A 24,290-nucleotide genomic window follows, 5' to 3' on the forward strand; every position below is an offset into this window, starting at 1 on the left:
ATTTACAGCCCTGTATAATAAATTATCTTCAGAATTACAAATTTGAATCAATGATAATGAAAAAAATAGCAATTACTTATATAGCACTTGAGCCAGGCACTCTGGCTCCAAACCCCACGGTTTTAACCCCTACAACATTATACTGCTTCTCAATAAAAATTTAAATTATGTTTATGTATTAAGGTAAACTTAAGAAAATATTTAAGAACAATGTAATCAATTTTTAAATACAAAATGATTAAATACCCTTAATGATTTAAGCCTGGAAAACATACTTATCAAAAAAGACCCATTTCTGGATAACAATTATTTGTGTTCTACATATATTTACATTAATTTCACTTATAATATTTTTATATTCACTAATATTTACTGCATTATATCATTTAACCCTTCCCTATTAATATGTACCATTATTATCTACATACCGGAGATGAGAAAACTGACATATGGGTTAAGTAATTTGTACAATATCACATAGCTAGTAACTGATAAAGCCAATATTCAATATAGTCTGGCTCCAGAATTCTAGCTTTTATTCAAAGTGCTCTGTGCCACTACAGTGGCAAGGTATACTACATACGGTAATATTTGCAGTAATGTCTCAGGATATACTCTTTAAGAGATTCTGGTAATCCTGGAAACCCAGCTAAAATTCAGAAAAAATTTTAAATATCTTTCAGGATCATTAGGCTGCATGCTTACCAATGTTCCACTTCTAATCCTTCCAGGCATTTGCCTACCCCACTTAAAGTTCTACACGGCTATGTGATTTGCTTTATCAATGGAAATGTAAACAAAAATGATATTTGTTACTTCAGAGTGGAAGCCTTTAAGTTTGCAATTATCCATTTTCTCTGTTTTCCCTTCCCCGATGCCACAGTGACCTGGAGGCTTTGTCAGTGGGTCCTTGACTGATACTAACATGAACCAGCAGTTTCTACTTACTTATAGTGGATATAAATATGAGCAAAAAATAAAACTTTTTTCTATTTTAAGCTACTGAGATATTAGGGTTATTTATTAATAATCATAGGCTTGTCCTCCTGACTAATACATTTAATAAATAGGTTTTTCTGGGAAGTGATGGATAAAAGGGCTATTTTGAGGACTTAATAAAATAGTAACAATTCTGAAGTTTACAAAATGGTTATGTTCCAAAAGTTCATACAGAATCAGTTACTTGGAATTTGGAAGATTTTTTTCCCCCATAGGCTCATCTTATAAAAGGGCCTACAGGGCTTCCCTGGTGGCGCAGTGGTTGGGAGTCTGCCTGCCGATGCAGGGGACATGGGTTCGTGCCCCGGTCCGGGAAGATCCCACATGCCGCGGAGCAGGTGGGCCCGTGAGCCATGGCCACTGGGCCTGCGCATCTGGAGCCTGTGCTTCGCAACGGGAGAGGCCACAACAATGAGAGGCCTTCGTACCTCCAAAAAAAACCAAAAACAAACAAAAACACAAAGGAAGGGCCTACATAAGCTTATTTAACCCATAATTTAAATGAAAAACAACTGAAAATAACAGTGGCATTAAATAATTAAATAAAAAGCATGTGAAATACTTGTAGGTATTCTGAACATGTGTAGACATTTTGAAGCATTTTATAGAAGTTGGAAGGCACTGTTCTAGTATATTTTAATTTCTCTTCAGTATGTACGTTTTCTCCCTTTCCTTAATCCTGGAATATCAGAAGATATTCTCTTTTGTTTACTACACATGACTGTCATTGCTTCCATGATTTGTAAGTGGAAGGCAAAGGAGGAAATAAAGTTATCAAGCAAAAAACATATAAACATTTGATAGCAAGATCAATAAAACTAAAAGCTGGTTCTTTGAGAAGATAAACAAAATTGATAAACCATTAGCCAGACTCATCAAGAAAATAGGGAGAAGACTCAAATCAACAGAATTAGAAATGAAAAAGAAGTAACAACTGACACTGCAGAAATACAAAGGATCATGAGAGATTACTACAATCAACTATATGCCAATAAAATGGACAACCTGGAAGAAATGGACAAATCCTAGAAAAGCACAATCTTCTGAGACTGAAACACAAAGAAACAGAAAATATAAACAGACCAATCAGAAGCACTGAAATTGAGACTGTGATTAAAAGTCTTCCAGCAAACAAAAGCCCAGGACCAGAGGGCTTCACAGGTGAATTCTATCAAACATTTAGACAAGAGCTAACACCTATCCTCAAACTCTTCCAAAATATAGCAGAGGGAGGAACACTCCCAATCTCATTCTACAAGGCCACCATCACCCAGATACCAAAACCAGATAAAGATGTCACAAAGAAAGAAAACTACAGGCCAATATCACTGATGAAAATAGATGCAAAAATCCTCAACAAAATACTAGCGAACAGAATCCAACAGCACATTAAAAGGATCATACACCATGATCAACTGGGGTTTATCCCAGGAATGCAAGGATTCTTTAATATATGCAAATCAATCAATGTGATACACCATATTAACAAATTGAAGGAGAAAAACCATATGACCTCAACAGATGCAGAAAAAGCTTTTGAAAAAATTCAACACCCATTTATGATAAAAACCCTAGAGAAAGTAGGCATAGAAGGAACTTACCTCAACATAATAAAGGCAATATATGACAAACCCACAGCCAACATCATTCTCAATGGTGAAAAACTGAAACCATTCCCACTAAGATCAGGAACAAGACAAGGTTGGCCACTCTCACCACTATTATTCAACATAGTTTTGGAAGTTTTAGCCACAGCAATCAGAGAAGAAAAAGAAATAAAAGGAATCCAAATCAGAAAAGGAGATGTAAAGCTGTCACTATTTGCAGATGACATGATACTATACATAGAGAATCCTAAAGATGCTATCAGAAAACTACTAGAGCTAATCAATGAATTTGGTAAAGTAGTAGGATACAAAATTAATGAACAGAAATTTCTTGCGTTCTTATACAATAAGGATGAAAACTCTGAAAGAGAAATGAAGGAAACACTCCCATTCACCATTGCAACAAAAAGAATAAAACACCTAAGAATAAACCGATCTAAGGAGACAAAAGACCTGTATGCAGAAAACTATAAGACACTGTGAAAGAAATTAAAGATGACACAAATAGATGGAAAGATATAGCACGTTCTTGGATTGGAAGAATCAACATTGTGAAAATGACTATACTACCCAAAGCAATCTACAGATTCAATGCAATCCCTATCAAACTACCAATGGCATTTTTCACAGAACTAGAGCAAAAAATTTCACAATTTGTATGGAAACACAACAGACCCCGAATAGCCACAGCAATCTTGAGAAAGAAAAATGGAACTGGAGGAATAAGGCTCCCAGACTTCAGACTATACTACAAAGCTACAGTAATCAATAGAGTATGGTACTGGCACAAAAACAGAAATATAGATCAATGGAACAGGATAGAAAGCCCAGAGATAAACCCACACACATATAGTCACCTTATTTTTGATAAAGAAGGCAAGAATATACAATGGAAAAAAGACAGCCTCTGCAATAGTGGTGCTGGGAAAACTGGACAGCTACATGTAAAAGAATGAAGCTAGAACACTCCCTAACACCATACACAAAAATAAACTCAAAATGGATTAAAGACCTAAATATAAGGCCAGACACTATAAAACTCTTAGAGGAAAACATAGGCAGAACACTCTATGACATAAATCACAGCAAGGTCCTTTTTAACCCACCTCCTAGAGGAATGGAAATAAAAACAAAAATAAACAGATGAGACCTAATGAAACTTAAAAGCTTCTGCACAGCAAAGGAAACCATAAACAAGATGAAAAGACAACCCTCAGAATGGGAGAAAATATTTGCAAATGAAGCAACTGACAAAGGATTAATCTCCAAAATTTACAAGCAGCTCATGCAGCTCAGTATCAGAAAAACAAACAACCCAATCGAAAAATGGGCAGAAGACCTAAATAGACATTTCTCTAAAGAAGATACACAGATTGCCAACAAACACATGAAAGGACGCTCTACATCACTAATCATTAAAGAAATGCAAACCAAAACTACAGTGAGGTATCACCTCACACCTCATACCAGTCAGAATGACCATCATCAAATAAATCTACAAACAATAAATGCTGGAGAGGGTGTGGAGAAAAGAGAACCCTCCTGTGCTGTTGGTGGGAATGTAAATTGATACAACCGCTATGGAAAACAGTATGGAGGTTCCTTAAAAAACTAAAAATAGAACTACCATATGACCCAGCAATCCCACTACTGGGCATATACGCTGAGAAAACCATAATTCAAAAAGAGTCATGTACCACAATGTTCACTGCAGCTCAATTTACAATAGCCCGGACATGGAAGCAACCTAGGTGTCCATCAACAGATGAATGCATAAAGAAGATGTGGTACATATATACAATGGAATATTACTGGGCCATAAAAAGAAATGAAATTGAGTTATTTGCAGTGAGGTGGATGGACCTAGAGTCTGTCATACAGAGTGAAGTAAGTCAGAATGAGAAAAACAAATACTGTATGCTAACACATATATGTGGAATTAAAAAAAAAAAAGTGGTTCTGAAGGACCTAGGGGTAAGACAGGAATAAAGACACAGACCTACTAGAGAATGGCCTTGAGTATATGGTGAGGGGGAAAGGTAAGCTGTGACAAAGTAAGAGAGTGGCATGGACATCTATATACTACCAAACGTAAAATATATAGCTAATGGGAAGCAGCCGCATAGCACAGGGAGATCAGTTCGGTGCTTTGTGACCACCTAGAGGGGTGGGATAGGGAGGATGGGAGGGACACACAGGAGGCAAGAGATATGGGGATATATGTATATGTATAGCTGATTCACTTTGTTATAAAGCAGAAACTAACACAACATTATAAAGCAGTTATACCCCAATAAAGATGTTTAAAAAAAGAAAAATGAACATTTGAAAAAACAAACTGCTTAAATTCAATGGCTTGTGGGCAACAAAAGAGAGGGGGGAAAAAAGAGTATGACATACTAAATCTTTACCTAAACAGGAATGATTTTAGAGTCAACTTAGTAGCTCTCAGATAGATGAAAAGTTTTCATGAGTTTATAAATGAATATTCGTTCCTCACATGGCATAAGAGCCGAGCCGTTACCAACTTCCTCTTTACTTTTAACAATTATTCAAATCACAATATCTTTTCTTTTTTTTTAATTTATTCTCCACGAAAATTTTTGTGTATATTTTCATGAGGAATGCTACTTAGTCATCATCTTTTACTTGCTATAGAAAGATAAGCCAGGAAGTTACTAAGGCAAGCTAACCATAAACATGTCAACTGAATTATTTTGCTTTCAATCAGTTTTTACAGATCAGCTAAGAACAGAGGTGGAAACTTTTAAGATCTCATCCATTCCTACCTATGTAATGTAAGGTTAGAATAATACTAGCTCTTTACTCTCCCTAGTGTAGCAAAATCTGATGCCCTAGGAATTCATAATATTTCAAAGAAAATAATAAAGCATGACTTTGAAAGAATGAGTGAAAAGGAAGTAAAAAGTTTTCAGTTGCTCTTCCTACTCAGTTTCTTCATTTCTCTACTGCATGAAAATTCCAAGAACATCACTGCTTCTCAGGAACAGCCTAAATTTAACTGTTTTTTTATGTATCTGTTGAAAAATAATCATATTTCTCTGACTGTTATAGCTCACTTAGTGGTTTCCGATTTCCAGTTTTACTCATCTATTGGACAAGTTTCTCTTTTTTTAACTCCTACCTCTCCTGAGCTCTAGACCTATGTTTCCATCTGCTTACTGAACATCTTTGTCTAAGATGTCTCCAACATATCTCAAACTAAATCCATCACTGATGTCCTCAAATTACTTCCTTTACACTTCTCTATTTCTGTTCCTGGCACTAACATTCTAACAGGCATTGAGTTTTTATGAATTCTTTACCATTATCCATATCCAAACAGCAGCCATGTCATATTAAGTCTACCTATGACATGTCTCTTTTGCCCTTTCCTTTTGCCTCATACCTGACATACCACATCTTCCTTAATTCAGGTTTTCTTTACTTCTTGTCCTGCTAACACAACATGCTATTGTTCTCTTCTTTAGACTCTAGTTTTAGTGCATCCAGTAGAATGATGCCAGATTAATTTCCCTAGGGCAATACTCTGATTATGGCCCAACTAGCTCAAAAACCTGCAATGATTACTATCATCAACTATATTAAGTATAACACTTAGCACAGCCTTAAACTTCATAATGCCACATAAGCATACGAACCCATTTTTTCAAACTTATCTCCCACTATTTTCTTAGTTATTGTTCCTCATACTGGCCTAGCGCCATCTATGCCTTAGGTAATATTGATCATTTTATCTGAAATATTTTCTACAGCCTCTATTCTTCCTTCCTTTGTAAATATCACCTTGTTAAAAAGACAAATCTGTCAATGTCCATCTCAAATGGCACTTTATGTATGAAGTATCAATGTGGAAACATTCTCTCTTTTGAGTTCCAATATACCTACAGATTGAAAAATATTTCTCTACAGTGCTTAGCATTATGCTCTGCCATAGCAGATTAGCAACATTTTACTGACTTAAACTGAATTAAACTGCACGTATATCACAGGGAAGTAAAAATAAATAAGCTACCTTGTTTGTTAACAGCGATTTAATATCTATAAGAAGGATATTTGTGCTCAGAGAAAGGTAAGTCAGCAACACTTACAGAACATCCACTTCACATTAAATGATAATGATGATGATGTTAGTAATAAAAATGATTATAGCTAACACTTATTAAGAAAATACTATATGTCAGGTACTGTCTAAGCACGTTCATGCAATAGCTCATTTAATCTTCAAAATAACTTAAGTTGGTTATAATTATTATCTTCATTTTACAGATGAGGAAATCAAATCAGAGTTTGGGTCACTTGCCCAACGTGACATGTTTAAAAGGAAAAAGTGACAATTCTAATAAGACAGTCTGACACAAGAAATGAACTCTAGGAGAGATGAAAGAAATATTTTTTGTATTGAATATCTTATATGCCAAAATTTACTACTTGTTAACAAAATATGAAATGAGTACCCTATGAGTAATTTCCCCAAAATCTCTTTTAAATTATTTGTTTCATTAAAGTAGGTGACTGGATACTGAACAAACCAAATAGACTATGAATTGCTTCAGGACAAGGACTTTAGCTTATCATCTTCATACACTAAGAATCTAACCTGATATTCGATATATAATTCTGCTAGATTTATGATAAATAAAGGATCACATAAATTAAATTCAAGGCCCACCAAGTTTACTTTAAAGTTTTCCTGTTTCCTCACTAGATATTAGTATTTCTTTGGTTCCCCAAAAGCAGTTTTTGAAAGTGCTCCTCAATAGAGTTTCTTCTAAAATGCATAATAAAACTCTTGTGTAATATTTGTGGACTGGCCAATGGACCAAATGTTCTTAGACTGACTAACAGACTAAAGGTTTTCCTTTTCTGAGAAAAAAAGTAAGAAATAAATTTCCTTAAAACTTTTTTTAAGGGGACTTGGAGAACTGAAATTTTAAATTATAGTGCTGCCTATCTTAATCATAGTTAACTTAATATTATTATACATAGTAGTTTATTATAGTAGTTAATAAATCCAACTTTAGCAGCAGATATACCTGAGTTTGAATTTGAGCTTTGTCTTTTATCTAACTGTGTAATCCCGGGTAAAGATCTCAGACGGGGATTCTATAAGATAATGTAAACAGAGCACACAGCAAAATAACTGTCACAGTAAACATTCAATAAATTTTACTTCTAGTATTGTAAAAAACAAATGATGATGTCAATTAGACTGGATTCGCAGATATTAGATAGCTAAGAATAAACTTAATTTTAAATCATTCCAACTATTCCACTGCTTAAAAATATTTGAATATATGGAGAAAGCTACAAAAAAAAAAAGAATGAAGCTGCAGTGCTAAACAAAGAAACAGAGTCTTAACAGCTGAGTAAAACTTTGCTTTCTCGTTAAGAAAAGCAATGGCATTCCAGGTGGAGGAAAAAAGCAGGTGGACAGGCACTGAGGCATAAAAGAATTTGTTTAGAGAACAGTAAGGGGATCAATATGGACATAGTATAAAGTGTATGTTGGGGAGTAGCAGGTGCCTATGAAGACAGACACTTAACAGATCAAAAAGCATTTTTACATAGTTTGCTAAGAAGCATTATGCATGAGAAGCATTATGTATGAGCACAGAAGAGTTAGTTCTTGAATCCATCCTCACTATATAGATATCTTGCTAATAGCTGAAAGAAAATAATGTATAAACTGAATCCTCCAATATAATATTTTCTGACACTATATAAAAATGCCCTTTTTTACTTGATGACAAAAAGGCTCCATACATTTGTATATTGGTAAGGAGTATTTTAAAGGTATGGCAGAATATAAGAACTTAAACAATACCTGCTTTTTAAAAAAATGCTGAAGAGAGAGTAATTTTTCATTCTTGCTCCCATAGTAGTATTTTTATATTTTCACTCTGGTTTCATTTTCACAGGGGTAAATGAAGTCAAACAGCTAAAAGTTCCTATTCCATTTCATTCTATACCACCATGGAAATCCTAGCACAGGTCATTTTTCATTCATTCTGCTTATATTTAGGTACCCAATCAAAGAACATATACACAATGATTTTTTTTCAGCAGACTTTTCAAGACAGACTTAAATTTTCTAGTGATGTCGGAAATTCCAAGCAACACTATCGTTAATTTTTAAAAAGCATACCTAAGAGTGCAGTGAGTTTGGGAAGCAGCCCAACTTGTACCATCTTATTCCTCAGTCCTGTGTCAAAGGATAGGTTCAGTAGAAGTCGGAGGGTGATATTCAGCAGATCTTCATGCTCACAAGGTATCATTTTTACCAGTTTTTCAACAATATCCATTTCCACCTATGTAAAGTAATAATACAAATGCAGTCAGGCTCTATTGCACAATACAAGAAAACAGATTACAAAGAATTATTTTTTCATTGTTTTTACCCTCATGTATATATTTTTTATAAGTAACTATGTGTTAACTTATTTACTCTCATTTTAAGCTGTAAACTTCTCTGAAACCAAACTTTTTTTTTTTTTTTTTTTTTGGTGGTACACGGGCCTCTCACTGTTGTGGCCTCTCCCGTTGCGGAGCACAGGTTCCGGACGTGCAGGCTCAGCGGCCATGGCTCATGGGCCCAGCCGCTCCGCGGCACGTGAGATCCTCCTGGACCGGGGCACGAACGCGTGTCCCCTGCATCGGCAAGCGGACTCTCAACCACTGTGCCACCAGGGAAGCCCCTCTGAAACCAAACGTTTCAGGAGGAAATATATATTTCCAGTTCATCCCTTCCTTCCCTCATTTCATAGCATCAACTGGAAGACAAATTACTTTGGGTTCTTGAAAGCACATTATGGACTCCACCTACTAAGTGCCAGACCCTGTGCTAGATTAAACAAGATTCTGTCTTGGCTTTTAAAGATTCCAGTCTAAAAACACAGCAGAGAAATAAAACAAATAATTTAAATACAATATGATAAAAGTGGAATGCATGAAGCGCTCTAGAAACAATGTAGAAGGAGCTACAAGCTACCTAGAAGAACAGAAAAGACTAAATTCAGAACAAAGTTCTAAACAATGTATAATAATTTGCTCTCTGGTAAAGACACTGGTAATCCAAATAGAAGAAAAATACAGTGGATAGGCATTTATGCATAAAAGAGCTGGTCTGAGGCACTGCAAGTGCTTTGATATAGCCATAGTATAAAGTATATGTTGGGAAGTGGCAGGAGCCTATACAAACAGACGTTGGACAGATCACAAAAAGCTTTTAATGCTCTGCTAAGAAGTTTAACATTATTCCTTAGGCAGTAGAGGGCCTTGAATGATTTTAAGTCCAGAGGGTGATGTGGTCAGACTAGAACCACACATATTTATATAAAGATAAATATAATAAATATAATATATAATAAATAGAATACACACACATATACATATGTATTCATACACACCCAACATACATACATACAAACATACACAAAAATGTGAAAATAAGGGGCACTGTATAGGACAGACTGGAATAGGTAGAGATTGAAGGCAGGCACAAGAATATATTACCTTAGACAGGTGAGACGTGATTAAGGTCTGAATCAAAGAAAGGACAAAGATGTTGAAGAGGAAAAAATAATTTGAGACGTGTTTAGAAGATATGGTCAAAGCATTTGAATGTGAAGTGAAAAGGAAGCTTTGAAGGTGACTTTCAGGCTTTTGGCTTAGTCAATGTGTGTTGGGGATCCCCAAGACCACCACCAGGTCCTGCGATTTGCTAGGAGGACTCACAGGACTCAACATATAGTCATATTCATGGTTATGATTTATTACAATAAAAGGATGCAAAGTAAAATCAGAAAAGGGAAAAGGCACATGGGGGCAAAGTCTGAAAGAAGCCAGGTGTAAGCTTCTTAGAACCCTCTCCTCATAGAATCACACAGAACATGCTCCAGCACTGAACTGAGACTGAGACTCGATGTCCAAGGTTTTTATTCGGGGCTGGTCACATAGGAAACCTCTGCCTAGCATAAAATAAAATTCCAAACCCTGAGAAGGAAAGCAGGTGTTTAGCTTAAGCCACACTGCTTGTGTAAAGAGTAAGCTACACGTATGAGTTAGGAAACAGTGAGAACACTCCTGAGTCCAAGTCTCTAGACACCAGCCCAGGGCCAATCTTGAAAGAAGGCCTATGGGAGAGCAATCTCAGGTTCCTTTTCTGCATAGTCAATAAGGTGGATGTAGGTGCCATTAACTAAGATCTTTAAATTGAAAAACAGGTGTAGGACAAGGAGGGCAAAAAATTACTAAAAGTTTTGTCATGTTTGAGATGATATTCAGTGGATATTTGGAAATCTTCAAAAATCAGAAGAGAAGCTGGGCTACGAGTAATAGTTTAAACTCTATAACAGGGATCAGTGAACTATGGCTAGTGGGGTCTAATCTGGCTTGCCATCTGTCTTCATACAACCCAAGAGCTAAAAATGGTTTCTGACTTTTACACTTTTAAATGGTTGAAAAAAAATGAAAAATATTTCATGACACATGAAAATTATTTGAAATTCAAATTTCAGTTTTCATAAGTAAAGTTTTATTGGAACACAGCCACGTTCATTTGTTTATAAACTGTCTATGGCTGCTATCATGCTACATAGCAGAGATGAGTAGTTGCAACAGAGCCCATATGAAGGGCAGGCCTAAAATACAGATTATTCTAGCCATCTACAGAAAAAGATTGTTGATCCCCACTCTAGAAGATTATGAAATTGCCTCAAGAGAGCTTGTTTTAGGATGAGAAATCAGAGGACAGAACTTACTTGGTAGTGTAAGCCCTGTACTCACATTTCTTAAAGTAATAATCAGAAAAATTTGGTTATAAAAATATCTCCCATCATTGTTACAAAGAAACAGCCAAAAAAGGAGAGAAATTCTATATAACTACATATTTTTCTTGTTCATTACCAAAATATTTATGAATAACCTTGCTCTACTTTTTCTTTTATGGGAGGTCTAAAGCATTTATTTATACCACCCTTCCCATATCTTTATTGTAAATTTTCACTGACCTCATAAAAATCACATTAATAATTGAGGCCTCAATATATTTTTTTCCTTTCATTCCATGCCAAGGAGTAAACAATTTTTTTTAAATGGTAAATTGACAAACCAATGACAATTTTTCCTTCAGACCTGTATCTATACTCCATGGCCACACTGCAGTCATATCCTAGAGCTCTTTATTAAAAAGTACAAGTCCATCTCCAAAGACTCTTTAACTTTGGTTCTCCCTTTCTCTTAGTTTAGTCTTCCAAGCAGGCTGCAGGATTCATTCGTTAACTTCACACAATAATTTCCACAGAGGCCAGGGACAAATATTTGTCACATTTATGTAAAACTGTAATTCTTACAGTAGCTTCTTTGATTACAGTGTATAACTTCTTTTCCAGCTTTATTTATTTATCCATTCAAAAAATATTTCTTAATTTAAGCCCTGGGTATATTTTGGTGAACAAGAAAGAAATGGTTCCTGTCTTCATGGAGCTTATATTCTAGAGAGCATGAAATACAGTTAAAAAACCAAAACAACCGTCTCACACACAATTATACAGTTATCTAATTGTAACTGTATAAATTGTGATATTATATGTGAGAAATAAACAGAGTACCATGAGAGAATATAAGGAGTAAACCTGATATAATCTCAGTGTGAGGAGCTGTCAAGGAAGGCTTCTCTGAGGAAGAACAACGTACTGGATGAACAGAAATTAGCTAACGTTAATTGAAGAGGCAGAGGAAAGAGCTGTCTAGATGGAAAAAACAGCAGTGTACAAAGGCCCCGAAGTAACATGGAAAATATAACATTCGAGAAGCTCTTTAAAAACTGTCATTCTGACTACAAAGTAGAGAATATATTGGAAGAAGGCGAAAACAGAAGTAGTCAGATTAACTAAAATGCCATGCAATTAGTCAGATAGAGGCATTAGTGATTAAGAAAAGTAAGCAGAATCTCAAACTTCCTCTAAGGATGTAAAAATCTGGAAAGGATATGGTTCCCACTCTAACTGCAAGAAAAATCCAAATACAAAATCATAACTTAAAAAAAAAAACCAGAGAGCTGAGGTTGCACGGAAATCAACTGGCCTGATATTAAGGAAAATAGGCACCCCCAAGGAGATAAGGGTCATGAGCACTGGTTTATATGGAGCAGAGCACTGGAGAGAAAGCTGCCACAGAAGTTGCTAGGAAGACTGCACAAAAACTTTTAAACAAGTAGCTAAAGGCCAAATGTGAAGTAGCCTGAGACTGTAGAACTCTGAAGCTACAGATGCTCAGGGAGTTTGCAACCACTTGCAAGCTCTTTTCCAAGGACCTTATCAGAGGGTCACAAGAAAAACTGGGGATAGGACAGGAGATGGAAGAAAACTTCCCCTCAGTGGCATGGGTCTGGGAGAGGGGCACAGCTGCCACGGGGGAGAAGGCATAAAATCCTGTCTGGATCTTTTTCTCCCATTTCCCCTAAAAAAAAAAAAAAAAAAAAAAAAAAAAAAGACTTAAGCCTCTTGGGGAAGTATGGCAAATCCTGTCACATCTGAAGCATAGGTGAAGACCCACTGCAGCTGGGGCAAGGAAACAGAGAAAAATTCCTGAGAGGTGTTGACAGGATGACTTAGGAAGCCCCATTGCTGAAAACCATGGACACAGGATAAGCCTAAGACCAGCCTGAAACTAAATTAGAACAATGGAAAAAGTCTCTTTTCTTATCCCCTCCCTGCCCCTGGCACCACATTAGCAAAAGCCAAGTGACAAATAACAGCAGTATATTACTGGGGGAGAGTTAAAATGAGGAGAAAGCCTCTTTGAGTCACAGGCACGCTAGGAAAGCCTGAAATAGAGGGTGGAACATGAACAATGAGAAAAATCCTCTGACCATCAATACTCTACCAAAGACAAAGAAACGCTAGATGAATTTGAAGCTAATGGTGCCTGGAGGATAACCAAATATAGCTAAACTCTTGACAAAAATGACTTAATCCCCCCCTACATTAAAGACCTAAAATAAAGGTCTGTCCATTTCCATACATAAATAATATTTATCTCACTCTACTAATCTACACATAATATCTAGCTTTCAACAAAAAATTATGATACATGAAAGAGTAAGAAAATAACCCATTGATAAGAGATAAGGCAATCAACAGAACCAGATTCAGATATGACTTGTATAATTACTAGACAGAGAATTTAAAATAACTATGATTAATATGTTAAAGGCTCTATTGGAAAAGATGAAAAACACATGTAAACACAGATAATCTCACAGAAAAAAATGATACCAAAAGAATTAAATTTTAAAACACACAACACACATAATACGAAGATGAAGGAAAACTTCAAAGGGCTCATTAGTAGACTTGATATAGCTAATGCCAGGATTAGTAAACCCAGAGGTAGGTCAATAGAAATTTTCCAAACTGAACCCCACCCCACCCCCCAAAAAAATAAAAACGAGAAGAACAAAACACAGCAACACAGCATTCAAGAGCCATGAGACAATAACAAATGGATTAACATGTGTAACTGGAAGCCAGTAGAAGAGAGGCAGAAAGAGACAAAAGGAATACCTGAAAAGATAATGGCTAAGGATTTTCCAAGAACAATGAAGGACATCAAAAACACAGATACATGCTCAAAGAACCCCAAGTAGAATACAACACACACATGCACTTGTGTGCCTGGCCATATTCAAACTTCGAAAATCAAAGATAAAATCTTGGAAGCAGGCAGAAAATAAAAGACTCACTATATATAGAGGACAAAAGATAAGAATGACATCAGACTTTTTATCAAAAACTATGCAACCCAGAAAACAATGCAGAGATATTTATGAAGTATGTCAACTTAGAATTCTATATTCAGTGAAAATATCCTCCAAAAATCAAACATGAAACCAAAAGCTGGTTCTTTGAAAATATTAATAATACTGATAAACCACTAACCTATTAAAAAAGAGAGAGAAAGAGAGAAAAACAAATTACCAATATCAGTAATGCAACAGAAAAAGTCACTTCAGACCTTTGGACTCTGAAGATATAAGAAGGAAAAAGTACAAAAAATTTTACACCTATACATTTGACAACACTGATGAAATGGAAAAACTACTTGAAAGATACAAAGTGCAAAGCTACCACTCAAAAATAAACAGATAACCTGAATAGTCTTATAGGTATTAAAGAAATTCAAAGAAAGAAAACTCTACCTCCAGATGACTTTTTTACTGGTGAATTCTATTAAACAATTAAGTAGAAATAACACCAATTCTACACAAACCCTTCCAAAAAAATTGAAGAGGGAATACTTCCCAACTCATTCTATGAGGTCAGACTTACCCTAATAGTAAAACCAGACCAAGGCATCATAAGGAAACTATAAACTAGTAATCCCTCATAAACACAGACACAAAAATTTTTAACAATATATTAGCTAATCAAATCTAGCAATATATAAAAAGGCAATATATCATGACCAAGTTGTGTTTACCTGCTGAATGCAAGAATGGCTTAACATTTGAAAGTCAACCAATACAATTCACTACATTAACAGTCTAAAGAAGAAATACCATGTGATTATCTCAATTGATGCAGAAAAGGCATTTGACAGAATCCAACTACCATTCCTGATAAAAATTCTCAGCAAACTAGAACAGAACTTACTTAAACCAATGAAGTATCTATAAAAAAAACTATATTAAATTACACTTAATAGTAAAAGACATTGTTTTCTTCCTAAAACCAGTAACAAGGCTGGGATGTCAAGTCACAGCATTCCTTTTTAACATCACACTAGAGGGCCTAGCCAGTACAGTAAGACCAAAAAAAAAAAAAAAAAAGGCAAAAGAAAAGAAATAAAAAGTATATAGCTAAGAATAGACAAAATAAAACTTTCTATTTACAAGTAATATAATTGTCTACTTAGAAAATCCCAAGTAAAAAAATGAATTTAGCAAGGTCACAGGACATAAGGTCAATATACAAAATTCAACTGTATATCTATGTACTATCATTCAACAACAGGAAACTGATTCTTTTTTAAAAGCTACCATTACAATGGTAGAACACTTAAGTATAAATCTAACAAAATATGTGCAAAATACATATGCTTAAAACTATGAAATGATGAAAGAAATCAAGAAACACCTAAATAAATGGAGAGTTATACCATGTTCATGTATCGGAAACTTCAATACGGTCAATATACTGTATCCTGCCAATAGATTCAATGCAATCTTAATCAAGATTCCAGGATATTTTGTTAAAGAAATAGACTAGTTGATTCTAAATATATGGAAAGATAAAGAATTTGAAATAGCCTGAATAATTCTGAAAAACAGCAACAACATTTGAGGGTTCACGCTACCTTATTTCAAGATTATAAAGCTACAGTAATCACGACAAAAATGTATCAGCGAAAGCATAGAAACATAGGTTAATGGAACAGAAAAGAGTCCAAAAATAAAACCACACATACATAGCCAACTGATTTTCAACAAAAACAGTACAAAGGCAATTTCAATATGGTGCAAAGGCAATTTAGTGGAGAAAGGATAGTCTCTTCAACAAATGGTGCAGGAACAATTGGAAATCCATATTCAAAACATGGATATTGATCTATACATTGCACCATCTGCAAAATTCACTAAAAATGGATGGATCACAGACTAAAACAAAAACAACAACACCACAAACTCTACAAAACTCCTCGAAAAACACACAGGAAGAAATCTTTGTGACCTTAAGTTAAGAAAAGATTTCAAAAAAACAAAAAAAAAAAAACAAAAAAAAAAAGAAAAGATTTCTTAGATATAACACCAAAATACAATCTATTAAAATTTTTTTTGATATACTTGATTTCATAACAATTAAAACCTTTTGCTCTTCATGGAAAATGAAAACACAAGCCACAGAAAAGTAGTAAATACTTGGAAACATAACTGATAAAAGACTTATATTCAAAATACAAAAACAAGTCTCAAAACTTAATAAGAAAATAAGCAACCCAAGGAATATATATCCTCTCTGTTGTTCTTAAATTCATATTCTAATATGACTTATTCCCTTTTAATCATATTGTATTTACATAAAAAATATGAAAACTCAATTTAAATAATTAATTGAAAGATTTTTTATGCAAAGTAAACTTCCTTTAAAATATATAACTCTAAAAAGCAAGGTCAGTATTAGTTCATTATAACAGTAAAATGAACACTTTATTTAAATAAATAATACAACCTCACAAATGGATCAGTCATCCCTCCCCTCCATCCCTCTTAAATAAAAATGCCACAGGCTTCATCTGTTACTAATTATATTAAGTAATATTTTTCTTTCAAAACAGCAACAGTACACACTGGTGGTTATAGCAAACTTAATAAAGTAACTTGGAGAGTTTTTTTTTTTTAATTTGTATTTCCATTGCAAAGAATGGAATGTAAAACATGTAGCCCAATCAGATAGTTAAACACTAGACACAGTCTTCTAATCATGTTTCTGGCTGATAAAAGCCCAATGCCCAAAGCTAAATTTAGTCATTGTCTCAACATGCAAAACCCTCTTAATTTTATGTCTCTAAAATGGAATTTATAGTTAATTAGTACTTTTATTAAAAGTTCTCTACAAAGTGACAGTTTATCAAACTGACAAGCAAATTTATTTCAACCTTTAAGTAATTATTTTTCAGTGTTTCTGAAAGCCAACATTTAAAAATTGCTTATACTTAGTCTTGCTAAAAATCTTTTTTAAAAAAAACAATATAAAATAAAAACAAAAATAAATTTTGCCTTGGAGGCAGAGAAAAGGAGTAGGAAGCCGAATCCTGGAGATATTTCCTTGAGCAAATTACTTAACCTCTCTAATCCTCTGTTACTTCATCTGTAAAACTAGGAGTTAATCTACAAAATGTAAACATAGAGATAAGGTCCAGCTGAGCTCTAAAAATCCTAATTCTATACAACACCCTTAAATAAAATGAATTCTTTTCCACAATAAAAGATGAAATTCATAACATCTACCCTAAAAACCCTGCCAATCAAATTATTCTTATGACCTTGGATGAATTACCTTTTCTGAACCTGTTTTTCCTCCCCAATAAAAACTGAGGTTTGATGAGACAATTTATATTCTATTTTCTGAATCTATGATTTTACCAGAAAATAATTTTTAATTATATACCTGAGATCAGTTTTGACAGAATAAACACATAAGAAGAGTATTATCTAAATACAAATCTAAGCAATGCACAGTAGACACATGCTTATGGCAAATCAATTTGAATTTTGCAAACCTAATAAAGGTGAACTTATTCTAAACACATAAATGGAAGAATATATTTCAACTTACAGCAAGGAGAAGCGACTACTTAGCCACACTCTAACTATAGTCAGGAGTATATATATCACCATGTCATATTATTCTTGAATATAAGATTGATAAAAACAAAAACATGTTTTTGATTAAGTAAATTCAATCTTAAAAGAGTATCAGACACAGTGATCATCAATAATCATCAAAACTAATGATGAAAATGACACATACTAAATATCTGTGGATAAAATAAAATTTCATGTATTCCAAGTATCAGAATTCAAGGCACTTATTAAATCTAATTAATCAGTCTCAGGTTTTCAAAGAGCACGCCATATTGTTCAATAAGCATAAGCTACTTCCTAGCTCATTAGATTTTAAAAGAAGGAAAAAGAACAGGTAGAACTACTATATATTTAGACTATCTGAAGGAGAATCCACTTATACCAATAATACACAGTCACATAATGACTTGTATTAACATGCAGTTCTAAAATAGTTTCCAATGGAGTTAAAGCCAATGATCCAATAATTCCATTTTGAGAAACCTATCCTAAGAAAATAAACAGAAATACAGACAAAGATGCATGTACAAATGTGTCCACTGAAGTCTTATTTATAATAGCTAAAATTATGAACAACTTAAGTATCTGAAGGCAAGGTATGGTTAATGTATGATCTATTTAATATAACACTGTGCTTACAAAGACTTTTTAATGACATGGAAAAAAGCAGATTTTTTTATTCCATCTCTCTATATTTCTATATTATACACATTTTTCAGCTGGAGAAATAATATATGATCAATTTGTACTATTTCTCAAAGACAACTGCATCAACACAATGTAAGATGGCAAATAGGAACCTACTGTAATGATTCAAACAAGAAATGAAGAGTGTATAAATAAAGAGGGCATGAACTAACACAATGGCACTGGGAATAGAAAGAACAGATAGCTTCAAGAGATACTTAAGCAGAATCAACAGGTTGCAGCTACCAATTGGAATAATAAATGAGAAACAGATTGGGCTAAACTGTAATTCCACACACTAATACCAGAAATGCAGGAGAAAAGTACCTTAGGGGAAAATAATAAGGCCAGATGACTCTGAAACACAATCTAAAGTTAAAATTACTTTCTATATATTATGTTTAATATGGAAAGATTCATTCTGTACAATATATTAGGAAAATATTTTTATCCAGAAAACTTTAATTATCTGGATAATTAACTAATATGAAATATATTTCTTAATGAAGCCACTTAAGTGAGTTACTGCCATTGTAAAATTTTCATTTAGAATTATCTCAGTAGGGGGATAATGTGTTTACTTTTTATCAAAATATTCTAACTCAAAAATGGTGAACATGGGCTGTTTCAATGTAAGTTACCATATCATTTTTATTCTCCATAAAAATGCTGAGTTTCTTCAAAAATGACACAACTAGAATAAGCAGCTCAAAATTGTCCCGATCAAGAGCCTTCACCAGCATGTGAACTATGTTCTTGTTCCTCATCTTCAGCTCTGTACGTGTATCCTCAGCAAGATTCAGAAGCAAATAAAGAGCAACTAGGAAAGTAAAATAAATGAGAGTTAAATAACTGGCATATTGAATCAACAATTTAATAAATCATTTCTACCCATTAAAGTAACAGATGTAGAAGATAGTATATTATCTTGAAAATTTTAACTAGTTAATTTATTCATTAGAAAACTATTATTATTGATATATATGCTATATGAAACAAAACTTATATATAAAATAATATTCTTATGATGCTGAGAAAGACACAATAACCAAAATAAGTCAATGATTCCTACCCTCTTGGAGCTAAGAGGTTAATTGTAATCAAATGTCAATTAAACGTATATGTTAGCAAATAATAAAACAGGCAAGCATGTAGAAAACAAGGTAAAATTTCAACAATTAGGGGCTGCTGTGCTAAAAAATGTAGAGTACAGCTAGAGCTGAATTTAAGGATACTAAAACCTATTTTTCATATTCAAAATGAGTTTTTGATAGTCTACAGAAAACGGCCATATGAAATTCAGTAAAATAACTGTTACACTAACCAAAGTTGAGGCCACTGTCTACTAGTTCTAAGTAAAATTTCTTTTAGATACTGGTAATAAAAATGCTTACATTCTCACAAGAAACTCATTTAATTGTTCCCTTTTGACAATGAGATTATGTAACAGATAATGTTTTCCATTTGGCCTTGACTGACAGGAAGCTTCAGAGTTAAACCTGAAAGTTTTCTGTCAGAATTACATAGAATATTATGGCCAATATAGTCTTTTTGCTCTCCTATTGTCTTGATTTTGCTCAATTTTTTTAGTATTTCATTTTATGTACTCTTATAAACCATCTCTAAACCTTTATGAAAAATATATATGCATACATATAAACTTTTATTTAACAAATATTTGAAATGGAAAAGCAATTCTCACTAATTAAGTACCTACTATATGCCAGGCACTGTACTAGTTGATACATAAACAGTAACCCATTTTAAGACAATTTTACGAGGCAAGAAATACTATAAAAATTTTTACAGATGGGGAACCCCAGATTCAGAGAAGTTAAATACCTTGCCCTAGCCACACAGCAAGAAAACCCACCAGAAACCAAAGCTCACACATTTACACTATTGCACCATGCTGACTTTCCATGCAAGGCACTAATAAAAGGTTTTAAAGTTGTGTTGGAAAAGCATATAGTAGACTTCTTCCTGCAACCAAGACAGATGTAAGTGGGTTGAATAGTGTTCTCCTCAAATTTCCATCCACCCAGAACCTAGGAATTCGAAGTAATTTGGAAACAGGGTCTTTGCAGATGTAACTAGTTAGGATGAGGTCATAATAGATTAACGTAGTCCTTGAAACCAATGACTGGGGTCCTCATAAGAAGAGAGGACATAACTGACAGATGCAGTGGGAAGGCCATGTGAAGATGTGGGCAGAGAATGAACAGATGCAGCCACAGCCAAGAAACACGAAGGACTGCCAGAAGCCACCAAATGCTAGGAAGAGCCGAGGAAAGATTCTTCTCTAGAGTCTTCAGGGGCAGCATGGCCCTGCTGAAATCTTGATTTTGGCTTTCTAGCCTCCAGAACTGTGAAATTTCTATTGTTTTAAATCACCCAGTTTGCAGTACTTTGTTTTGGCAACTCTGGGAAATTAATACATAAGAGGAGCAGGGACCAGATTGGAAACCCTCACCAGAAACAATAACAACAACAACAAAAAGACTAAAATAAGGGTTTTCAGGACACTGAGCACCAGATGATGACGGATAGTTATCCCAGAGAGATAAGAAACAAATGACCTGGCCCATGATTGGCCCAGAATACTGTCTTGAGAGATTCCAGGTCATGAAACAGATAAGGAAAAATCCCAGAAGAACCCCAAAGAATTCTTGAATGAAGAGATGGAAGCAAGGGACCAGGAAAGCCAAAGGGGCTAGAGTTCACAGAAAAGAATACCAGAGAGGACAGAGCTTCAAAAAGAGAAGAGTTCCAGAGTTCTGCAGAGGTCTACTTTACATATTGAGCAGAGTACTGACTAGTCACATGTGTTACAAATCTGAGGCTGGGGGCAGAACAAAATGAAAGAATTAGAAGAAAAAATACATGACATGCACACAGAGCTGGAAATAATGCCTCTTTCTACCAGCTATACTGGAAACTTCATAATTAATGGGCCACTGGGTAGAGTTCTCACATGAGCCTTGCCTCAGTAGTATGGAATAATTAGTTTTAGACTAAATGCTTCTCATGTCCAAACTCACAAATCTTATGAGAATGATCCAAAAGGATCAAACTGCTTCCAAATAATTTAATTATGTCTCACAATAAAGCTCAGGAATAGAATATTTATAGGAATAAAATAATATCCATCACCTAACAATGAAAATTTCACATTGTCCTGCCTCCAATCAAAGATTATTAGCCATTCCAAAAAAGCAGGAAAACACAACCTGTAAGGAAAAGAAAAATCAGCTAACTGAAACTGTTCTAGAACTGACACCACAGTTAGAATGATCGAACATGAACATCAAAATAGTTATATAACTGTATTCTAAATTTTCTAAAAGTTTAGTAGAGACATGGAGGATATACAGAAGATTAAATCAAACATCTAGCAATGAAAACTACAATGCCTGAGATTGTATACTAAATGGAATTAACGGCAGTTTAGAGACTGGAGAAGAAAAGATTAGTGAAATTGAAGACATAACTAGAAACTATCCAAAATTAAACACACAAAGAAAAAAAACAACAGCAAAAATGTAAAGAGTATCAGTAAACTATGGAAAAAACGTCAAGTGACCTAATATACCTGTAATTGGAGTCCCTGAAGAAATAATAATTGATAATTTTCCAAATTTGATAAAAAATATAAATCCACAATCCCAATAAGGTCAGTGAAATCCAAGAACAAGAAACATGAAGAAAGCTACACCAAAGCACAATATAATCAAACTGGTAAAAACAAATGATGACGAGACCATTTTAAAGCAGCCGGAGGGAAAAAACCTCATATATAGATGAAGAAAAGATAAGGATGACAGCAGACTTCTCATCAGAAACAATGCAAGCATGTCAACAGTGTAACAGTATGTTTAGAAAATAGAAATAAGTTGTCAACCTAGAATTATAAACCAGTAAAAATATTTCAAAAAAGAAAAAAAAAGAATTTCTCAGATGTAAAAAGATAAAATAATTCATTAGTAAATCTATCCTGTGAGAAATATACAAGGAAATCTTTCAGACAGAAAGAAAATGACGACAGAAACATAATCTAACAAAAAATAGTAGAATCAGTGGAAATAGTAACTATATAAGTAAACATATAAGGTTATTTTCTTAATATTTAAATATCTTTAAAGTAAAATTGGCTGTCTATACAAAAATAATAATGTATCATAAGGTTTATAACAGATATATATATATATATATATATATAAAAACCTCATGGTAACGACAAACCAAAAATCTATAATAGATAACACACACAAAAAAGACAAAGGAATCCAAACATAACACTAAAGGTAGACATCAAATCACAAGGGAAGAGAGCAAAAGAAGGGACCATAAAAGGACTGTTAAAAAAAAAAAACCCAAAACAATGAACAAAATAGCAAAAAGTACATACGTATCAATATACTTTAAGTGTAAATGGACTAAAAGCTCCAATCAAGGCACAGAGTGGCTGACTGGATACAAAAACAAGACCCATGCATATGGTGCCTATAAGAGAATCACTTCAGATCTAAAGCCACAAACCGACTGAAAATGAGAGGATGTTAAAAGGTATTCCATGCAAATGGAAACAAAAAGAAAAATGGGGTAGCAATACTTATATCAGACAAATAGACTTTAAACCAAAGACTGTAACTAGAGAAAAAGAAGGACATTACATAATGATAAAGGGATCACTCCCAAAAGAAAATACAACAATTTAAAATATATATGTACGTGGAAACAAAAAGACCCCGAATAGCCAAAACAATATCTCCAGCTTTGTTCTTTACAAAGAACAGAGCTGGAGATACCATGCTCTCTGATTTCAAACTATACTACAAAGCCACAGTAATCAAAACAGTATGGTATGGCACAAAAACAGACACATAGATCAATGGAACAGAATAGAGAGTACAGGAATAAACTCACATTTACATGGTCAATCTACAACAATGGAGGCAAGAAGAATATACAATGGCTAAAAGACAGCTTCTTCAATAAATAGTGTTGGGAAAATTAGACAGCTACATGCAAAAGAATGAAACTGGACGACTACTTTTTCACATCATATACAAAAATAAACTCAAAATGGATTAAAGCCTTAAATGTAAGACCTGAAGCCATAAAACTCCTAGAAGAAAACATAGGCAGTATGCTCTCTGACATCAACCTTAGCAATAATTTTTCTCCTCAGGCAAGGGAAACAAAAGTAAATCAAACAAATTGGACTACATCAAACTAAAAAACTTTTACACAGCAAAGGAAGCTAGCTATCAACAAAATGAAAAAGCAGCCTACAGAATGAGAGAAGATATTTGCATATGATATATCCAATAAGGGGTTAATATCCAAAATACACAAAGAACTCACACAACTCAACATCGAAAAATCAAACAACTCAATTAAAAAATGGGCAGAGGATCCGAATAGAAATTTTTCCAAAGAAGACGTACAGATGGCCAACAGACACATGAAAATGCTCAACATCACTAATCATCAAATGCAAATCAATACTACCCTGAGATAACACCTCACACCTGTCAGAATGGCTATTATCAAAAAGACAAGAGATAGGGCTTCCCTGGTGGCACAGTGGTTGAGAATCTGCCTGC

The 24,290-nt window shown here is 34.1% G+C and overlaps 1 protein-coding gene across 3 annotated transcripts in view; it reads right to left on the reverse strand.

Annotated features, from left to right (window-relative positions):
* Positions 1-24,290, reverse strand: part of KIFAP3 (kinesin associated protein 3) — a 158,131-nt gene that overhangs the window by 89,395 nt on the left and 44,446 nt on the right. For all 3 annotated transcript variants that reach the window (XM_067728600.1, XM_067728599.1, XM_067728598.1), the window contains 2 exons: positions 19,323-19,501; positions 8,776-8,938 (listed from right to left, as the gene is read on the reverse strand). In XM_067728600.1, coding sequence (XP_067584701.1) covers positions 8,776-8,938; positions 19,323-19,501 — 342 coding nt within the window. The remainder of the gene's footprint in view (positions 1-8,775; positions 8,939-19,322; positions 19,502-24,290) is intronic.

This window comes from Pseudorca crassidens, chromosome 2, assembly GCF_039906515.1.
Source record: "Pseudorca crassidens isolate mPseCra1 chromosome 2, mPseCra1.hap1, whole genome shotgun sequence".
NCBI lineage: Eukaryota > Metazoa > Chordata > Mammalia > Artiodactyla > Delphinidae > Pseudorca > Pseudorca crassidens.